The following is a 21,144-nucleotide window of genomic DNA, read 5'->3' as shown; positions in this document are numbered from 1 at the left end:
CTGTGTGAGTGTCATGGTCACAGGGCTGTAACCAAGAAGTTAGGAATTAGGAACAATTATGATTACTGAATCATTTTATAGATATTCCTTTTTTACTTTCTGGTATATTAGAATAGACAGAGGGAAATACCTGAAATCTCTGAACTGTAATCAAGTTGCCTTGATCTTTGATAATGATTGTATAACTATACAGCCTTTATCCTGTGCCCTTGTGATTGTGAAAACCTTGTGAGTAATCCTCACTTACATCCCTTTATCTGTTTTTTCCAATTTAGAATCTCACGAGCACTAAAAACAGCCCACATGTTTATTATTGAGGGCCTTGAGTCAGCCCAGAGCTAATAACCTTGATAGACAAAGCTGGATCTAACCAAAATGGGTCCACCTGACATGCACAGTAGTTTAAACTTTAACCTATAAGTGACCTATACCTCATTTTAATACTAAAAATCATGTCCATTATCATATAAAGGCCGTCATTTTCTTACATACATTCTGTAATTAAGCATATTCAGTCCGTGCGTGCTCAATATCTAGATCATCTCTAACCTTGTAATCTTGAGCCATTGTGCTCATTATCCTAAAACCCACACACATCTTTTGATACTTTAATACCATCAGAATTACTGCAGTTAGAGGAGACAGATTTTTAGGCCCATAGGTCATCTGATCTCCTGCTCTGCACCTAGCAATAAATTCTTTCTTTCTTTGAAACCCTGGTGTCTCAAGAATCAGTCATTTGAGCGCCATCGGGCAGAGAACCCACCACTTTGGATCGGTATCAGGTCCAGAAAGCTGGCTCTGTTCTGTCTTCAAAGAGCTCCCAGTATTTGAAGACAGAAATCTGTAATTAAGTATAAAAGCTATAAATCCAGTTTGTACAACTGGCTGCAGGAAACCAAATGAAACTCCCAACTTTGTAAAATCTTCTCAGGGTAGATGACAGTTAAACTCATTTTTGAGGGAGCAGTTGGACAGGGGAAAAACATATTCCAGACAGACGAGTAGGAACCGAAGGGAGGCAGAATGCATTTGACAAGTTTCAGGAATTTTTAAGGAGCTGGAGCAAGTGAACACGAGAGACATAACGGCAATTAGGAGAAGAAAGGCAGGCGGAGGCCAAATCATGGGCAAGGGGTTGAAAGAATATTGAGTGCTTTCTGTTGCCAATTTCTTTCCCTTCACGTCAACGTTTTATACCTCACAACAATCTTGTAATAAACTGTCCCGGTTTCACAAGGGGTTTCATTTAGAACCATCGTAGTAAAGTTCAAAGTGTTTGGCACACAGTAGGCATCCAATAAATATTTGGGAAACTGCCGACGAGTCTGATGGACTTTAGGCCCAGGACTCTTCACTCCTAAGCCAAGTTGCTTCTAAACCTATTTATGAGCACCCCAGCTGCCCTTTAGGTAGCTCTCCAGAGTCCAAGGTACCCGTTTCGCTTCTTGCTCCACCCCAGTGTTTCACACGTGCCGGAAATTGGGCAGAAAAAATACTTCCGGGCTAGCAAAGGTCAGCTCCGGCAAAATGGCGGCCCCCTTGGAGCTCAGTTGCTGGGGAGGAGGCTGGGGGCTCCCATCGGTGCACAGCGAGTCTCTGGTGGTAATGGTGAGGCCGCCTTGCGGACTGGAGCGCGATGGGGGAGGGGCGGAGCCAGAGGCGCGAGGCCCGCTGGACCCGGTCCGGACGGCTTCCCGTGGTTCCCCGCGGCGTTGCAAAGCCGTTGCTGGCCCTGGCGCTAATCGGTGCACCCCTTTGGGCTCTTTACGGTTGGTGAGTCACAGCTTGGCCTGTGACGCCTGCGGTGGCCTGGAGGAAGCGTCATGGCTGCTTTGCTTGGCTTTTGTTTCCTCGGCCTTGCAAAGCTGTCCAGGCAGTGGAATTAAAGCCTGAAGCAGGGGACGCGCTCGGCCTGCCTTTAACGGACCTTTTGGGGAACCAGGTCCCCAAAAGGAGGATCGCTGTGGCACATGCCCCCTGTCCGAAGTTACGGGGAGGGACGCGGTCCCGGTGACAGGCGCCTTCTGCATTGGGGGGACGGTTCTGTGAAGTAAAGCAGCTTTCCAGATTTGCATTACGTACTCGACCTGAAATGTTTTATTGCAAACTCTTTTTCAGGCTTATGCCAAGTTTTCTGGTGCACCCTTGAAAGTCAGTGTCATAGATAACACCTGGAGAGGTTCAACAGGTACAGTGCAACCTTTAAACACCTGTTTCTTCCCGCTACTTTTTTTTTTTTTTTTCCGCTGTTCAAAGCCGTCCGGCATACAGTCACAGAGTACCTTGGGGTTTTAGTTTCTTCTTACCATGACCTTGGCTGTGTGTTGTTTATGGTTTGATCATTCAGAGTAATACTCAAAGTGTAAGCCAAATAAGTGTGGAAATTATGAGAAATGAAAATGCTCTCTAGAACTGGTCTTTGTGAAAGTGCAGAAAATTAGGATAGGCTTACTCATTTTTTCCCTTCAGATGTGCAATTGGTATAGTTCTTGGGGTATTTGGAACCTCTTCAGAGGAAATTGAAATGTTTAGTTATATGTAAACTGTTTTTTGATTGCAGGAGATTTACCGTTGTTGACAACTGAAGACAATATTGTTTCCCAGCCAGCAAAAATACTAAACTTTTTAAGAAAACAGGTGGGTGGTTTGAAGAGGTAGAACCCTGCTTGTTTGTTTTTTTTTTCCTTTTAAATACATTGTAAGGCGTTTTTTTGTTTTAGATTTTTTTTTTTTTTTTTTTTTTTTTTGGCCAACTCTTAGACAATTTGAGATATATTGGGTTTTTTAGAAATAGACTTGGAAATCACTGCTCTAAAGCTTGCTTTTGCTGTACAAGTGGTGAGAAATAGTCATATATTTTCATGCCCTTTGCTTGGATTTTAGTGAAGTTTAGAAATAAAGCAGATTCAATTTATCCATGTTCATTACCATACTTATTGATGGGATTGTCACTTTAGTTACACAATTGCTACACATTCTGTGTTGAGTGTGACATTTGATTTCCCACCAACTAGCACCTATTTGTTATTTTTTAAAAGCACTCAATCAACAGTTAGTTTTAATTAAAGACATATTTCATGGAATAAACATCCAAAATGTTTAGACATGTACAGATTTATATAAATGCAAAAGTTTTAACTGGTTTTGCCATTGCTTTTTTGAAAAAAGAAATTCTATGTCAATAGAATTTAGAGATTTTCTAAATTGGAAGGTTTTCTTTTTTCTTTTCAAGGGAAAACTGCAACCAATTGACACTTTTTTCTTGTCATCGTTATTAACAAAAATAATTGCTTCCATTATTAAGTTGATACCACATGCATTGAAATAATTAATGGAAATTATAATTAACATTAATAGAGCCTACTGTATGCGTGGTGCTAAGATGTCTATGTGCATTAATAAGCAGTTTTCACTGGTTTTGTGTATTTCTTTTTACCCTTTTTAATGTTTGCCATTTTTGAGGAAGAATAGAAATATTATTTTTTTTTTTAACTTCACTGTCTTTGGGATGCTCTTTGACTTCTGAGGTTCTTTGGTTTTATGTTTTTAAATAGAAATATAATGCTGATTATGAACTCTCAGCAAAACAAGGGGCAGATACCCTAGCTTACATTGCTCTCCTTGAAGAGAAGCTTCTTCCTGCAGTGGTAAGCATTCATGACTGTTATAATACTTTAGTGACCTAGTTGAAAATGCACTTAGTTTATTTAGAAGAAAAATAATGAAAAAGGCATAAGAAAAGAGAGGAATTTCCTTAATATTCTAATTGCGGTTTTTTCATATTGTGAAACTGGATTCTGTTAGACATTCTAATTTATGAAACAACAAATGAAAGATAATGTCATTTTGGAAAGAAAACTTTGTGGGAGATGAAGCTTGTTGCACCGTATGTGGAATTGGGTGAACTATTATTCAGTAAATATTTATTGAGCACCTACTATGTACCAGGCCTTGAACTGTTTGCCTAAGATAGAGCAGTCAACAAAACACGCATGTTGAAAATAATCTTGTTTTATCCTTGAGTTATTCTAAATGGAAAATTTGCATGAAGTCTGTTTATACAAAGATATTTATGAGAAACTATCACACTGATCGAAAGATTGATCTTTGTTTTTTTTAAAAGAACATCCTTGCAATGATTTTCCCCTTTCCCCTTCCATTTTACAGCTTCACACATTCTGGGTTGAGAGTGACAATTACTTCTCTATAACAAAGCCATGGTTTGCTTCACGAATTCCTTTTCCCTTGAGTTTGATCCTGCCTGGAAGAATGTCTAGAGAAGCATTGAACAGGATTCTCCTGACCAGAGGAGAGCCCCCTCTCTACCACCTCCGAGAAGTGGAAGCACAGGTATAATCTGGATTGCTTTAAGAGCAAGGGCTCCTCAGTGAAGGGACAAGAGAGAGAGCCAAGATACTTGCCTGAAAAGTAGTTTTAGAGCATCTTTCCTATCTTTGAGATACAATTTCATCTTTATTAGATATACAGAGATGCCAAGGAGTGCCTAAATCTTCTGTCACACAGATTGGGAACATCTCAGTTTTTCTTTGGAGATACGTGAGTACATGCCCGTAAAAATCATTGTAATATTTTGTGCACATATATTCAATCAGTAAGTCCCCTTGCTCTCCTAAAAGGTGAGTTTTTCACTTAAAAAAAAAAAAAGATTTAATGGATTTTTATTATAGGAAACTTTTTCCATCATTGTAATCTGACAAAGACTTTAATATGCTTTTCTTATTGATGCAGGCTTTAAAAAAATCCTTAATTTATTTTTAGGCCTTCTACTTTGGATGCGTATGTGTTTGGTTTTCTTGCACCTGTTTACAAAGTGCACTTTCCTAAAGTCCAGTTACAGGGACATTTGAAACAGCTCGCCAACCTGTGTCGATTCTGTGATAACATCTTAAGCAGTTACTTTAGGCTTAATCTTGCAGGTAAGCCATTTCCTCTTCAGCTAATGCTTGTTTGCATATTGAGTAGATATTCTAAGAAGGCATAATAAAAATTCATTACTTGAGATATGAAAAATTATAGTAGTGTGTCTTAATGCTAACTTATAACACTTCAAAATGTATTTTTCCACATCCATTTTTATTCACGTATGTTTCTTCTTATTTAAATAGAGAAATAGATATTTGCTGTTTATCTGTTCCTCTGTATTTTATACATTTCTTGCTTCTTGTTCTTTAACTGTTGCCCCTTTGAAATGGGTCATTTTCTTCTAAAAAATTAAACCCCGCTGAAAGATAGCATTTATCCCAATGCAAGTGGGCAATTACTTTAAATGATTCTTACCTGCTGGTTCTAGCATGTTCCTGCGTGAACAGAAATCAGCAGACTGATTTTGGTGAGGTACACTCCCTTGATTCCACTACTTGAAAACTGATTGCAGCAGTATGGAGGTATAGTAAATAGAGGGCACCTGTTACTTAGACTGCGCTTCTTTGGGGAAATGTGGGGCCTTGTGCTTACGTGATTCGGATACTAAACTTGGGAGAGTTAGCTGAAATTTTCCATTTAAGAACAGAGTTATAAGAGTACTAGCTTAGGTCGATAGTTTATTTTTTATGGTGGGTTATGTGTTTTGTATATTGGGAGGGCTTGGTAGTTTGGGAGTCATGAAATTAGTTAGCTTTCTACCTTGTTACTCTGGAGTGATGGTTACCAAAGCTGACCACACGGCAAATACAGAATTTTGGGTCCTATTCCAGACTTAAATTAGTATCTCTTAGGGATGGATCCCAGGAGTCTGTATTTCTTTCAGTCCCTCTGAATACTTTGGATGCTTTGTGGGTAGCAGTTTGGGAGTTACTGATAGTTTGACCCATGACCCATTTGAAATTGATGAGAAAGTTACAGTGTAAATTTGAGAAGAAAATGAGGATTGCTGTGCTCTTTTGCTAATGACTTTGGCTAACTGCACAACACTTTGGCTACAAAAAAGACAAATTTTAGTCCTTTTGTTTAGGGTTTGGTTTTGGAGCATTACTATCCCTCTTTACTTCTTAACTTTGCCTTTGAACACAGAATGGTTTTTCTCTGCCTGTTTTTTTTATTTTTTCAAGGGTGGGGCACTTGGGAGGGTGGTTAGCCTCAAAATTCTTTCAATCTAAACAGCTTTAAAGGCTTTCAAAATTTTCTGTCTTTCTCTAATTTCTGTCCTGGCTTCTTAGGCATTTCTCCAGCTGGACAAGATACAGTAGATGCAAATCTGCAGAAACTCACACAGCTTGTAAATAAGGAATCCAACTTGATTGAAAAGGTCAAGTTTACTTCAATCATTACTTTATTGTAGTTTAGTATTTTCTTTTCTGCAGTTAATATTGTAATTTGGGTCATGCATTAACTTTACCCTTCTTAGTCTTTTTTTTTTTTTTAAAATAGTTTATTTTTCAGAAAGCTGTTTAATATGCATTTACTGAAGTTGATATGGTGTTTAAAGCCAGTAGTGGCCTGATTGCATTGGGGAGAGATTGAATGATGGTGTTTGGTTTACCTTTTCCTCACAATTAGTACTTTTCAAGCTAGGAGACCCAAAAGACTGGCTTTAAACAAAGAAGCAAACAAACAAAAACTTCTTGCTTGCTTGTCTGCCTCTCTCTATCTCAGCAGGTTAACATTTTTTTGAGATCTTAAGCACTTGTATTTATCCTTTTCTTGTTGATACCATCGTGGTGTCTTTTTCTTCCTTCCACATGGACTGATTTATTTTTTCTCCTTTTTAGCCTCTGTTTTAAATGTAGTCCACAATTTTTTTACCTATGTGAATATTTTGCACCTTTGGGTCTGTTTATTTGATGAGAGATATAAAGGAACTGGGTAGGGATGTACCAGCAATGGAAATCTCAAGGGTGATTCTAATTGGAAAAATACAAGACACTCTTATCAGTTTTATCAGTTTATCACTTTTTTCAAGTGTCTGATGAGCTTGCCTTTTTCTTATGCAAGTGAATAATACTAAATTCTTTCAAAAACTAATGGGGCAAAGTGGCTTTATAATACTGGCTAATAGTTTTTGAGGTCTAAATAACAGACACTGGGTTATGTGAGCTTTATATGAGTTCTCTACACCACAGCTCTATGTGTGCAGGTACTGTTATCCCCATTTTATAGGTGAGGATATCGAAGCTTCAGCAGTATTTATGTCACCTACCCAAGGTCATTCAGCTGGCAGGAACATGAGAGAGAATTTGAACCCTAGAAATCTGATTCCAGAGACTGCCCCAAAGCTAGTCAGCTGTTTAACTCATAAATGAGACTGTAGATCCATTACTAGTAGTCCTTGTAGTCAGGTTTATAACAGTCATTCTCTGGAGAGATTCTGTATCTTTTTGTAGTATTTTATATGGTGTTATAGTTTGAGTAAAATTATAAGGATCCATTATTGAAGTTTTGGTAAGTTGAATTAAAACCTAGGTTTTCTTAATCCTTAGGGTGACCCAGTAAATCTTGTCAGAGAATTGTATACGAAGGAAAGATCATTCGGCATGGTTTAGATACTCATTAGCTAGATGAAGGCTAGCTGATATCATTTCCATTTTCTGTATGTTACAGATTCATGACAGACATGGAAAGGGAATCATGAAATACCTGCATGTACAGAAGGGGAAACCAGGAAGTCCTGTCATCACTTTGTACTTTTCCTTCTTGGGTCATCATCAATATGTACAAGTTTCCTGACCCTTTTTCAGTCAAGCATTGCCCCACTTCCAGCACCCATTCATCCTTGCTCTTCAGTGGGAGTGTGTTGTGCTCTTCGCTAGGAAACGTTGCAGCAACAAATCTATTGGCCCCCACTCTTCAAATTTCAGATAGAGAATCTAGAGCTTAATAAAAAGTTACATTTGAGGAACTTAATTCTTGCAAGAAAAAAAAATCTTGACATAATTGATTCAGATATTTCACTGAGAACACTTTTTTCCATTGGAAAAGTTTAAAGTTAATTTTTTATTCTCTTTCCTTTCTTAGAAATTCTGTGTACCTCTGCTGAAACATTTCCTCCATGCTTTATAAGAGCATCTTGAGAAAATTAGGGAGAGTTTTCTGCACAAATCCAAAACTCTAAAAAGCCTACCTATTAAATGGGTACTAAGATACCATTTTCTGTTGTTTTTATACTGTTTTCTGTGGTTTTGTGTTTTGGATAGTAGCTTCTTTCCAGTCTGTTATGAGATTAAGCTTAGAGTAAACTCCATACTAGGCCCTGAATCTTGTACTGTTTGTGGCGATTAAGGGTAGTTTTCTAAGGTCTGACTCAGTTCTAATTAATCCCTTTCCTAGTGTTTTCAGGGATGCTAATGTACTTCTCCATAGGGTAAGTCTGAGACTCTTGGGCATTAAAAAAAAGAAGTTATATATGAATTTGTTTCTCTAAGGTAGGCTTAGAGTTGATCTCTGTATTAGGTCTATTGACTATATCCTCCTTTCTGCCTCTTTTTCTAGTTTCCCTTGGTCTGAATACCCTTAGCTTAAAAGAATTGATCTTTTTTCAGTGGTGTATGGGTCATTTTCATTGAGGCAATGGGGTATAGTTGAAAGAACAATAGTGTTGGAAAAAGATAACCTGGGTTGAAGTCTCAGCTCCGATACTAGCTTTGTGACCTGGGACAAATCACTCAATAATTCTGAGCCTCAATTTTCTAACTTGTAAAATAAGGAATGATTTTTTTTTCTGCCCTTTTTTTCCTCACAAGTGAATGGGGAGGATCAAATGAGGAATCATGCATGAACATACCTTGTAAACAATGAAGCTTAGCGTAACAGAAATATTATTTTTACACTTAAACTATGAAAAGTCCCCTTAAACTAAGTCACACCATGGTAGAGTTCAGAAGAGTATTCAATTTGTGGGATTACTTTTGGTTTTGTGAGGGTAGCAAGGGTGAGCCACATCGCTTTTCTTCAGATACTGAGTCAGTTGATATTTGAGGTATGACTTAGAATTCTTCAGAGATTATTTGCAAGAATAAGGTTTCTCTAGCAGTTCTAGAAACATGGTCTGTCTTCTTCTACGCTGTAGTTTGGATGGGGAAGCCATAGTCCACATGAGTGGTGTCACAGCCATTAATCAGATGCATCTTTTTGTACTTTCTGCAGATGGATGACAATCTTCGCCAAAGCCCTCAACTTCCTCCTCGGAAATTGCCAACCCTCAAATTGACTCCAGCAGAGGAAGAGAGTAATTCCTTACAACGGCTATCACCCTGACAGTCATCATGCTTTCTGCCTGAGCTTTTGCCTTCAAGTCATATTGATTGCTGCAGTAATCTCTTACACTAAGTGTGTTAAGTCAACAGGAAAACACCATGAATAGGTATAAGGAAGACTTGGAAACAAAAGGAACTTTCTGTGGTATTTTTTTTCTTTTTAATTAGGAAACTTGTATTCTAGCTTGACAGTGCACTTCAAATAACATGAAAGTAAACACTAAATGAACTCAGAAAAAAAATACATTGTACTGTATATTAAGACAACAATAACAAACAAACAAACAAAAAACTCTGCCTAAACTTGGCAGGTTTTTGCCTTTGGTTCCCATGTTGCTGACCAAAAGCTATAATTCTATTCTGAATGTACACTCTTAATTTATTTAATTTATTAATTTAGTTTTCTTAGAGCAGTCTAAATATCTAACATGTGGCTCTTTGGCTGATACTTCTTTCTTCTATTTGGAAATCTAATACCTATTTCGAAAACTAGGAAAAACATAAATTACTTCAATAGAAACGCCTGTATTTAACTTTAAAAAGCAATGAGGAATGTGCTTTTTAGTTGTGCTCTCATAAGTCTCATCTTTTTGGGGTTTAGTAACATATACAAATATTAAGGGTGGTTACATTTAATGTTCACCTGACTATATATACTTCAGTATAACATAAGTATTTGCTGACTTGTTCATTGTAGGTTAGCAAGGACTATTTTAGTCTATTGGGCTAATGCGCCAGCTTTTCAGACCTGTGTATTTGTAGTGCTTCTTGAAGTTTAGTCATCTTTTTCTTGGATTGATTCTGGGAGTGTGTTGGTCATTGTTATTATGCTAGGCTATAAAGTCTTATTGAAATTTGCCCATCTGCTAGACAGTATTCAAGAGAAACCCATGGCCAGAATAATTGAAGTACCTACTGTGAGTTGGGTTCTGGTTCACCACCATGCTTGGCTGTGACCAGTATTATTTTCCAAGAAGCATTTTATGCAGTCAAAAGCATTTTGACAATCAGTTATTTTCCATATATTTTAACTACAGTTGATGGATCCAGAGGAATAATCAGAACATAGCAGTAGGTTTTTAAGAACACTTTCTATTTATTGGTTGCTGAAATGTTTAAAGAATTTGCCATGTTGGTAATTTCATTTATATCAGAAACTTGCTTATTTTAGTGCTTATGTATATTATTCTCTTGTCCCAAAACCATGTGTGGGTTTTTTTAAAAATATAGAACTGTGTTTTTGATTAGTGTCTTAGAAGATTACTATGGTGCTTAGCAAATCTTATCAAGTCTTGCAGAAACCCACATGTTCAGAAAACAATCTTCTAGTCAAAAGTCTCATCTAATTGAGCTGAGTGGAGCTCAGCTCTGTTTGACCTTCATTCTCCCATTTTGTTCTGTGTTTGGATAGCTCTTTATAAAGGAGTCTTTAAGTCGTAAATATTTTTTCTTTAATGTTTTAACCAAATGAGAAATGAGGTAGTCTTCAAATCTTGTTTAATCTCTTCGGATGCTTTTGGGGAAAATACATAATCAGTTTCACATGAATTCTGCAACAGGAATGAGTGTGTGTGTGTGTGTGTGTGTTAATCTTCAAAGGTAGGTTTTTAGAGTCCAGCAATCTGAAATTTGTAAGAATATTTTATATTGAAAATCATGACTATGGGACTTTAATGTCCTCTAGGATTGACGTGTACTGGAGAAGGATGGTTAGTATGTTACTCAGACATCTGATTATGCTTTAGTCAGGGTTAGTCATTTTCAGTTCTGATTTATATTTGGCCTTCCAAAAAGCATTTGAAGTGGCTTATGATTGTAAAACACATGTAAAACAGAATAATTAACATTTGTTTATGGAAAAAAAAAATAGAAGAAAGAGATAACACCAAAACTAACAGATTCTAAAATTGAATAGTAAATTTAACTTCAAGCTTCCCATGAATAAGGTCAAAAGGTAATATCCATGAATAAGAAAAATGTGCTTAATTTTTATAAGAATGTGGGAGAGCATGTTAGTAAAATGTGTAGACTTCAACCAAGAAGTATACTATAATATTTCATGTGTTGAAATTTTTAATCAAAAGAGGTCTAAATTTTAGAATAACAAGTATTTACTCTTTTTAGCAGAGGGGACAAATATGATTTATTTGCTTTTTGGTCACGCCTGCTTTAAATTGCCTTTAGCCTTACCATATATGGTCCATGATGCTTCTAAATTACTTTTTGTGAGATACAAAATATAATTGAGATAGGTGAGGATTATTATACTGGGTTACTTAGTTGAATTATTTTGGTAGGAAACAGATGAGATTTTAGGAGGCTGTAACTGAGCCCCAGACACTTTAAGGACCAGCCACACATATAGGAAGCTATTGGAAAGGAACAAATTTTCAAACTGGTCAGAGGGCTTGTCATCAGCCTCTGAGGATACGTTTGGATAAAGTTTGAGTTTGTTGAGATAATTGGTTCACAGTCTGAAACAAAATACTGTAAACTGCTTACTTTGGAGGTAATGGTGGAGAATAGTAAGATAAAAGACAATATGTTTGTGTATATATTTGTGGATAGTATGGGATTAGAAAAGTCGATCACATAATTCCCATAAAAGGAGGATCCTCCATCGACAAACTATCACCAGTCATCCATAAGTCTGGCTACATGAATAATGCTAAAAAAGGATGGTCATTCCTTCAAAACTGTTTATCCACCACAGAAGGTTGGCATTAACAAACAAATCAAATTTCAATTTAGGCATGCTTATATTAAGTTTTGGGTACTAGAGGATTGGAGACTATATTAAATCCAAAAGCAAGCCTTTGATTTCCATTTGTAATTTCTATTCATTTAACATTATTAGATGTATTCAAATGAAGGAATGGGGGAACTTATTTCAAACAGAACTAAGTTAGGATTTTCAGAAGTTTGCAAAAGTAGCAAAAACTAAACATCAAAAGAGACAGAAATTGGTAACAGTGATCGTATGTTAAAAAACAAAAACTGGTTTGTTGAGGTAACTTCATGTGATAAAAGTGATATTTGAATTTTGTTGCATGTTTTCCTAGAGCCTCCTCTAAAAATATGCATTTACCAGGCCTATTAAGTTTTTCAGCAGTTTTGCATGAACTAAAAATTTTTAATTCTTTTAAAAATTAAATATAAATGCTTATAAAGTCAGGAAGCTGAGTGATGAATACATGGGATCTCTGTACTATATTTGCAACTTGCGCATCTACAATTATTTCAGAACAATTTTTAAGTAAATTAGTAAAAGTTTATAATTATCTACATAAATTATGATTTAAGATGTAATGTTCCAAAACAGTATTTTTAATCTACAATATAAATTAAATATAATTTATTTATTTTATTCTTGAGTTTAAAGAAAATAACAATTCAAGTTTATAACAAATGCTTATCTCAAGATTCTCTTTTGCCCTACCTAAAGCTAAGAACTCTTTTTCCCTATGGGATGTCAAAAATTCTGTGATTTCATGTTTCTAATTACATTTTTTATCCCTTTGGTACCTGGGTTTACTTTTTTTTTTTTTTTAAGAGTGGAGGAAAATCGTAAATTTGCCTACAACTAAACTATTTATATAGAGTACAAAGTTAGATTATGTTAAAGTTAGTGCTGACATAATCAGTCAACTCCATGAACCCCTGGTTTGCACCCACAGTTTCTTCTTGATGCCAATTTTGTATATATCTTTGGCATGAATTAAGGTTAGCTGCCTTTGATTATCTAAGATGACTGGGCTTTCTTTTGAGACTTTGAAAAGAGTTCTTCTGTCTCCTTGTGATAGTGCTTCTTTGCCTTGTATTTGTTCTCTCTCTAGATATACAGTGTGACAAGATATTCATGAGGACCAGGCTTTCATGAAGAAGGTGGGCATGTCTGTGTGCTTTTTGTTTTAAGCTCATAGGGATTTAGTAATTGACTGTCTTAGTATGGTTAGTTTTATAATGGAAATCCTGAGTAGAACTTCGTAATCATAGGAAAGTATGTATTTGCTTTTGCAAATAAGCATTTTTCGCTTGTGCGTAGCAAGGAAGAGGAGGAAAATCTAACAGCCAATGAGTATGCCATGGATTGTGATGAGAAGTAAAATTCTTGGACAGTGATGTAGGAAATTTGAAAGGATAACTTCCAAACGGATATTTGTGAGTAGGGAGGGGAATGTTGTGATAGAATAATAAAGCAAAAGAAATCAGTTTCTTTAAAGAAAATAAACAGGAAAACAAGTCTTTTTGTGTCTTCACTATTATTAATCTGAAATTATACCATAGGATTTTTTACAGCATTATTTAATTCCTTAGAGAAGCAATTCCTAAATATATGCTTTGGCAGAATAAATTGATTTTTGGCCACATTGGTTTGGGAAATACTGGGTTAGCCACAGTTAATTTACTGTAGGCTTTCAGAACTTTGCTATGCTAGTGGTTTAACTCTCCTAGAAGGGCTTCTATTTTATACACCATTTCGCCAATTTATTTTGTGTGTGTGTTTTTTTTAAAGTGGGCATTTGTGGGATTTGTTTTCTAAGAACTACACTTAGGGAAATGCTGCCTTGGAATGATTTTGTTTGCACTCATTGCAGAGGTTTCCAGTTATTCTGGTACTCCTCTAGTGAATGGTGATAAAATGACAAGAGACCTGTCAATATTCCCTTGGACCATGGAGCTGGGAGAGGGGGTACTGCAAGCTTAGATGGGTTAGTTACTTAGGCACCTGTCAGGTTTCTGGTCAGTCCAACCTCTTTCCCTAGAACCCCAGTCAGCCTGGAACAGCTGGATGGTGGGCCGAACTAGTGGTTTCAGAGGACGAACCAGTTCTCAGACATCTATGAGACAGATATGAAGCCAACTTGAAGTTCCAGAACATTTTCCAAACCTTTTCTGGTTGTGCTTTAAAAGTACCAAAAAGGCAATAAATATTTATTGCTCTAAAGTCACAATCTGGTTATGATACATATTCTTGTAATAAATATACCTTTGTTTCAATAACAAAGCACGGGAAGTTTAATATTTTCAAGTTTCATTGTATTACTGAAGACATGGCCTAAACCAGAATCGTAAGTATATGTGTGTGCATTTTCAAGGAACAGAGTTAGTCGTTTTCGTTAACTCTTTGGTGGTATCCATATCTTAAAAAATAAAGACCTTCACATTTGAGAGCTAAGTAAATATGTTTAATGTCATTTTAAAGTATAAATCAGATCACTAATCAGGCATAAGGATATTTTTTCCTTGTTTTTTGCAATGTGTAGAGTTGTGTATTTGGAACGCAATGATTTGGACATGTATTTAATGGAAAGCTTGCCTTTGGGTTTTGAGTTGTGGTGTAATGGCAAGCATCTAGTCATGTGAAAAGCAGTTGGATCTTTGTTCTGATTCTTCGGTTTTCTTTTATAAATTCAGAGAAATGCCTTTTAATCATTTGGTTTACATATCCTTGGAAATCAGGCATAGTGACTTGCCAGAGTTTGCCTCAGTCCTTAGCAAGCCATAAACTGTAAAGAAGGTTGTACTGGCCATCTGTTCTTTGGACCATTGGCTGTTTCTCCTACAATCCTGGCGTCTTTATCTCTTGGAGAGGAGGGGTGTACTCAAGCTTTTAAATTAAATGCAGATAGATGAACTTTATTTCTATTTTGACTCAATTTTTTATCTTGTAGATTAGGAAATAATATCTTTCAATTTTTCTATTCATTCTGAAGTGGAAATTTGATGTGTTTGTAATATAACTTTAGCTTCCTGAAAGATTGATAGTGAAGAGGACAAAAAAGCAATATATTTATATACATTCTGCTTTTGTTCCACCTAGCCTATCTTTGAATGGTAAATATTTTTAACCTCTGTCCTATACTATACTGAAATACCATAATTTCATTATAAAGTAAGCAATCTTAAAATAAGCAATGTTGGTCACACTTTCAATATTCCAACCTTACCTGGTGTGAATGTATTTTACTTGGGGACTATGTATAAGTATCCATCAGTAGTGATGATGATCAGTGTTGTAAAGAATTTATTCTGATAAATGAGAAACTGGATATAATGTCAAAATAGCTATTTTTTCTCAATAAAATATCAAATTTCCTGAATGTTTATTAATGCCTGATTTAATATTATTTTATTCCTTGAGGTGAATATTTTCATGGGGAAGAATTGTTTGGTGGTTGAAGATAGTTATTCAGTGCTGAGACTGAGCTAGATAGAGAGTTGTTCTTTATATGGCCATTCTTTCTGTTATGCGTTGAGAACATCTCTGCTGTTTCCACCCCATGCTTAGGGAGTTTAGAGGCCTGCTCTCTACGCAGTTAACTTGTTTATGATCTCAGACAGTTCACATGACTTCGCAGCACTACAGTTTTCTCATCCCTTTAGCTCTATAAGTTTCTTTTGAATTTTCTCTTTTGCCTACCTAGACAGCCAGCGAGGTTCCATTTAACTGAATGGAAAACATAGAGAAAGATAATGTCATTTTTCCTAGGAAGGAAGCTATTGTTTGCTGCTTTGTTTATGGGGTAGGGACATATGGGTATAGAGAACCTTGTTATTTATCACTGTTAGTCAAGGAAGGACAGATAACCTGAAAGGATGGGTGTTTTTCCAATAGAATTTGTTTTAATCACAGTATAATTTACATACAGTAAAATGCATTGATTTTCCAAATGGAACCATTTAATATGTGAGTGTTTCTTTTAAACGAGGAGCCAGCTACATCTTTGTTGATACATCTCCTATCCCCAAAGAAGATACATCTTGATTACAAATGAGCTTTGGATTCCAGATGAATCCAAAGTCCCAGGGTGGACTGAGGTGGTTAGTAATGGTCACCTTCTGCTTTCTGTAAGGAAAAGGAAAGAAAAGATGGAATCATGGAACAATGGGTGTTCTAGTTTGCTAATGCTGCGGAATGCAAAACACATCGGCATTGGATGGATTGGCTTTTATAAAAAGGGGGTTTATTTGGCTACACAGTTACAGTCTTAAGGCCATAAAGTGTCCAGGGTAACACATCAGTAATCGGGTATCTTCACTGAAGGATGGCCAATGGTGTCCAGAAAACCTCTGTTAGCTGGGAAGGCACGTGGCTGGCATCTGCTCCAAAGTTCTGGTTTCAAAATGGCTTTCTTCCAGGACATTCCCCTCTAGCAAGCTTGCTCCTCTTCAAAATGTCACTCACAGCTGCACTGCGTTCCTTCGCTTTGAGTCAGCTCATTTATATGGCTCCACTGATCAAGGCCCACCCTGAATGGTTGGGGCCATGCCTCCATGGGAATATCTCATCAGAGTCATCACCCACAGCTGGGTGGGGCACATTCCAAGCAAATCTAATCAGCACCAAAATGTCTGCCCCACAAGACTACATCAAAGGTAATGGCGTTTGGGGGACACAATACATTCAAACTGGCACAATGGGATTCTTTGAGGAGTGACAGCTATTTAAAGTTCACAATCAAAACTGAGACTCATACAACAAAAAACTTAGGAAATTTTGATTTTTACTTGCTCACCCCAGAGGTCAAGTTGCTTGACTTTAGTTGGGACTGCTGTGGGGGTTCAAAAACTGACCTTCATGGGTGGTAGTCTACGAGTAGGAAAATTCTTAAATTTTGCCGTTTGGGATCTTATCCTAAGTGAGTCTTCAAAGAAGAGAGAATGAAATGAAGAGGAGCCGATAAGATCACAAAGTGCTGTACATATGTTTGAGGCAAGTGCATAAAAGAACAAGAAGGAAATGGTAGAGGAAAAACATGTAAGGATTTATTTGACTCAATATCATCTTGAAATTAAGTTCCTAGTTGTAAAGCAAAGGAGAATCTAGTCCTTTCTTGTCAGTTAGAAACTTGATCTAACTGAGAAGAGCTTCAGGAAAAAATGTGAGAAACTATGGTTCATTTCTCCAGGTACATTAGTCAGCCTTCTGGAATGCTGTAGACAGCTGTGCATGATCAAAGACAATTTTCTAACAGAGTCAACTTGGGACTCCAAAAATTGTGTGTTTCCAAGTGGGAGAAATACTATTATATTTATCCTGCTTATTTATTAAGAGAGTGAAAAGAATAGGGAAGTTTTAACATTTATAAGTACAGTTAAGGATTTGTTCCTCAGATCATAATTTGGAGAAGGTGGTCATCTCCAGAATTCTCATTTTGAAAAAGTTAAATCTTTTGGGGTAGAAGAAAGCATGACACTTTGCAAAGATGATTAAGACAAAACAAATTGCAGTTTTATTTAAAATGGGAATGGGAAACTGACATGTTTGAATACTGCCAGATTGTGCTTATTCTAGTACATGTGGTCCCAGTTCTCCCCATGAGGGAGAAAATTGCCTTTTCATCTAATGAACATGATATACATTTTCTAAAATGATTTTTAAAAAGAAGGAGGGTGGGTGGATATAGAAGATGTAGAAATTAAGAAGAAAAAGAACCAAAAAGAAAGGAACAGGTAAGGACTAGATTTTATATATACACATAATAGTTAAGAAAATTTACACCACTGAGTCTGGCCTAATGGAAATTGAAGCAAGCTTAGATGGGCTCATCCAATCTCTGTAGCTTTGGAGCCATGCAAAGCTCATTCGGGCCAAGCTCAACAGCTTTCTCTGTCTTCTGCTGCTATGTGGAAGATTTGAGATGTGCATGTCATTAAACCACCACATTCCTAGTTGCTTCTTTGATCTCGGTGAGAAGTCTTTTGGGGGGGGGGTGGGGGATAGGGTGGGGGTGGGTATCGAGTGCCTCTGATTTCCAGGAGCTAGTTATCTTTTGGGAATACAAAGAGAATTATGCAGAGCCTGCCCTTAAGGAGCTCAAAACATGAGGGAGGTGTACAGAATGTCATTACAATGCCAATGACTTGGAATCCACATAATCTGTCTCCTCTTCTCCACGGAGAAGACAAAGGGATGTGCGGATGTAGTTTTTCCTTCAGACCATGCAAGATCCTGAGATCCTCTAGCAGAGGTCTGAAGCTATGGAAACAGTGATTAGTTTCATTTACAGTTGGGGAAGCAGAATCAAAAAGGGATGAAAAACCAACCAAGTACTTAAAAGAGAGGGAATTTAAAACAGGGGACTGGTTTTAAAGATGATGGGAGCCCTCTGCCCCCACTCCCCCAAACCCTGGTCATCATGGAACCTACCAGAAGGCATTGAGGAGGCAAGTGAAGCTGGAATAGAGCCAGAGTAGGAGAGTAGAGAAAGATGAGATCGGAGGGTTAGCCAGGACCGGTTATGAAGTAGTTCTCAATTGCCCATATGTGGGCTATATTTGGAGATGTGTGGTGTCCCAGTGAAGGCCTACACCCCATTTCACCAGCTAATGCCAGAGATAACCCTGCCCAACAAAGAGTTGTCCAAACCCAAGTACCGATAGTCTCCTGTTGAGAGATGCTGACCACTTTGTAAGCCTTCGTCAGGTTTTACAGAGCCAAAACAGGTGATGAAAATGGGGATGTCTACCAGCGGTCTTAGAAATAAGGAAGGGTTGCTTGATGCAGTAAGAGTATTGGGTTAGAGATTTTAGGGGAGGAGCAAGCCATCTTGGTGGTAGAAATTAATTTTTAAAAAAACATGTTGAAACTTGAAAGGCCATCAATTGATTACTCTAGGTGTGATATAATTGGGGATGAAAATGAATGGTATGTAGAAAGAAAATGGACTTTGTAGTTAGAGAGTCAGGCTTTATAAAATAGATCAGCAATTTTGAGCAAGTTACTTGATTGTTAATCTGCATTGCAGTTTATTGCCATGCAGTGAAATAACTGGATCTGGAGGTATAAACATTTTATGTGTTTTTAAAAATTATCGAAATTTAGAAGATAATAATAGGAGCCCATCCCACCTCTTATAAGTAATCTCTGTTAGCATATTGGTATCTGTTCTTCCTGTCTTTTATTTTCTACATGCTCACACAGACATACTCCTGTATATATTGTGATCCCATAGTAATATTCTTCTGAACATACTCCTGTATATATTGTGATCCCATAGTAATATTCTTCTGAAATACACAGTTTCACTTAATAAATTCAAACATTCACTTTGAAAGTTTAAAAATTCAGAAAATCTTTGCAGGTCATTACATATTATACATGATTTTTAATGACTGTGTGCAATTTCATTGTATGGAATAGCATAATTTATTCCTTTCTAAAGGATATTAAGTTAGTTCCTCTTGTAATCCTTGTTGTATATTGTTAAATTACTTCTTAGGATGATTATATCACTTTATATTCCCTGCAGCCTTATGTAAGGAGCCTGTGTTACTGCATCTTCACCAGCTTTGAGTATTATTTTTCTTTTCATCAACTCAATAGGTAAAAATAGTATTTTTCTTATTTGATATGCATTTCTTTGATAAATAGTAAACTTAAATATTTTCCCCATATATCTATTGCCCATTTGTATTTCTTCTGTAAGTTGCCTATTCATATTCTGTATAAAAAGCAAATAGCTTTACTGGAACCCCATTTTCTCAGCTGTAAGATAGGATCCACATGGGGTCCAGATGGGATAAGACACACTGCATGTATAGAATATTCAGGTGCTGATAGTATTATTTTCCTTCATGTACTTTCCTGGATCTAGAGCTCCTAAAAGATGGGGACTCTTTTCTTCCTTATATCCCAGCACCTAGCACAGTGCTTGGTTCAAAAAGTTTTTGAGGAAGGGAGGATAGGATTTGAAAACATAATATCAAGAACAGAAGTGGAAAAAGTTGAAGCCAAGATCCAAAGAATGAGCAATGGGAAAACTGGTGGGTTCCTTAGAACCTTACTTTTAAGATGGAAGAATCTGAATTTTATTCTTAAAACTTTGCTAAGAGGCAATTTCATATAGATTGAAATGGCTAAAGAATATTAACTAAAGTGATACCTATATTCAAGGTTGTAATAGCTTTGAAAAATTGTTTTTTTTGTTTTGTTTTTGGTAAGTTAAAGAGAATTTAAAGATTACTTGGGAAGGTGACTGATTAAAAGAATTAGTAGTTAATTATTTTGTAAAGTGAATAATAACTTAATTTTTAAAAATTGTTAATCCTGATTTTCATGTGTTAGATTTACCTAGGCTAGGAATATACATATAATAATAATATAATCATGTAGAAAATGGTAATAAGTTAAAGTAACCCAGAGCGGTGATGCATCAAATTGAGGGAAGAGAATTAATGTCAGGTCTTGTTTTATTCAACATGTCCTGTGATCATGGGGGAGATTATGGGGGAGAGTCAGTGGTTAGTTAATGAGATTTGCAGATGGCTTTAAATTGAGTGGTATTGTAAACAGCAGGAATGACTGAGAAATGATACAAGAGGAGCTGGAAAGGTTAGGAACACAGACAGGAAATCAAATGATTCAGCCTGGAGTAATGCAAGCCAATCTAACATCTGGGGCCAAATAAGAAGAAATACAGATATGCCATGAAAGAGAAAAACATGGAAAATAGTCATCTCAAAGGAGATAGGGGGACTAGAGGAAAACAAGAGAGAGGTAGGAAGCAGGAACTAATAGTTGTTTGAATGCCCACCATGTGCCAAGTACTATGATTTGGGCAATTCAGTGGTGTGTAAGAAATAGAGTTTTTGAGGATTAATTATGTACAAGAGCTCAGTACTTACAGGAACTTTTGCTCAACCTTTCACTAAGTGATTCTGGTGGCTGTTAGAGCGTTATCCATGTAGAGAACATTGTGGAAGAGGCCTGGACTCTCCTGAAAACCTCCAATGGGAGAGCTCCCTCACCACCTTCCTGCCTGGGCACTCCTCATTGGGTAAGTATTTCCAATAATGCTTGGAGTAGCTTCTAGGACCTCTTAGGCACCAGCAGCAGGATGGAGGCCCCACAAGAACTTTGGGAGTTAGCCCCAAGAGTCCAGTTTAGACAAACATAAGATGTTGGTGTCATGATGGCTCCCTTTGA

General features: G+C 36.8%; 1 protein-coding gene across 4 annotated transcripts; it reads left to right on the top strand.

Moving 5' to 3' along the window:
* Window positions 1-1,519: 1,519 nt before the first annotated feature.
* Window positions 1,520-15,322, top strand: MTX3 (metaxin 3). Of its 4 annotated transcripts, XR_005211423.1 has the most exons (10): window positions 1,520-1,611; window positions 2,122-2,191; window positions 2,564-2,640; window positions 3,558-3,650; window positions 4,171-4,353; window positions 4,484-4,560; window positions 4,783-4,940; window positions 5,315-5,408; window positions 6,180-6,268; window positions 9,103-9,151. XR_005211423.1 is itself a non-coding variant. In XM_037801727.1 (9 exons), exons 1-9 carry the CDS (start codon window positions 1,531-1,533, stop codon window positions 9,211-9,213), a joined length of 939 nt encoding a protein of 312 aa, XP_037657655.1. In that variant the 5' UTR covers window positions 1,520-1,530; the 3' UTR covers window positions 9,214-15,322. The 4 variants fall into 4 exon arrangements, 3 of the variants coding, with proteins under 3 accessions (XP_037657655.1, XP_037657654.1, XP_037657656.1); XM_037801727.1 differs by lacking the exon at window positions 5,315-5,408 and having other exon boundaries at window positions 9,103-15,322; XM_037801726.1 differs by lacking the exons at window positions 5,315-5,408; window positions 9,103-9,151 and adding an exon at window positions 7,561-9,086.
* The last annotated feature ends 5,822 nt before the right edge of the window (window positions 15,323-21,144 follow it).

Source organism: Choloepus didactylus, chromosome 13 (assembly GCF_015220235.1).
Source record: "Choloepus didactylus isolate mChoDid1 chromosome 13, mChoDid1.pri, whole genome shotgun sequence".
In the NCBI taxonomy this organism is placed as follows: Eukaryota; Metazoa; Chordata; class Mammalia; order Pilosa; family Megalonychidae; genus Choloepus; species Choloepus didactylus.
This window is presented reverse-complemented; position numbering and strand designations above follow the sequence as displayed.

Bases quoted from the DNA above. Each gene is read 5' to 3' on its own strand.
- MTX3 (XM_037801726.1), top strand. From the start codon at position 1,531: ATGGCGGCCCCCTTGGAGCTCAGTTGCTGGGGAGGAGGCTGGGGGCTC. The intron at 4,941-6,179 runs GTAAGCCATTTC...CTGGCTTCTTAG, and splicing joins CTTTAGGCTTAATCTTGCAG to GCATTTCTCCAGCTGGACAA. The intron at 6,269-7,560 runs GTCAAGTTTACT...TGTATGTTACAG, and splicing joins AATCCAACTTGATTGAAAAG to ATTCATGACAGACATGGAAA.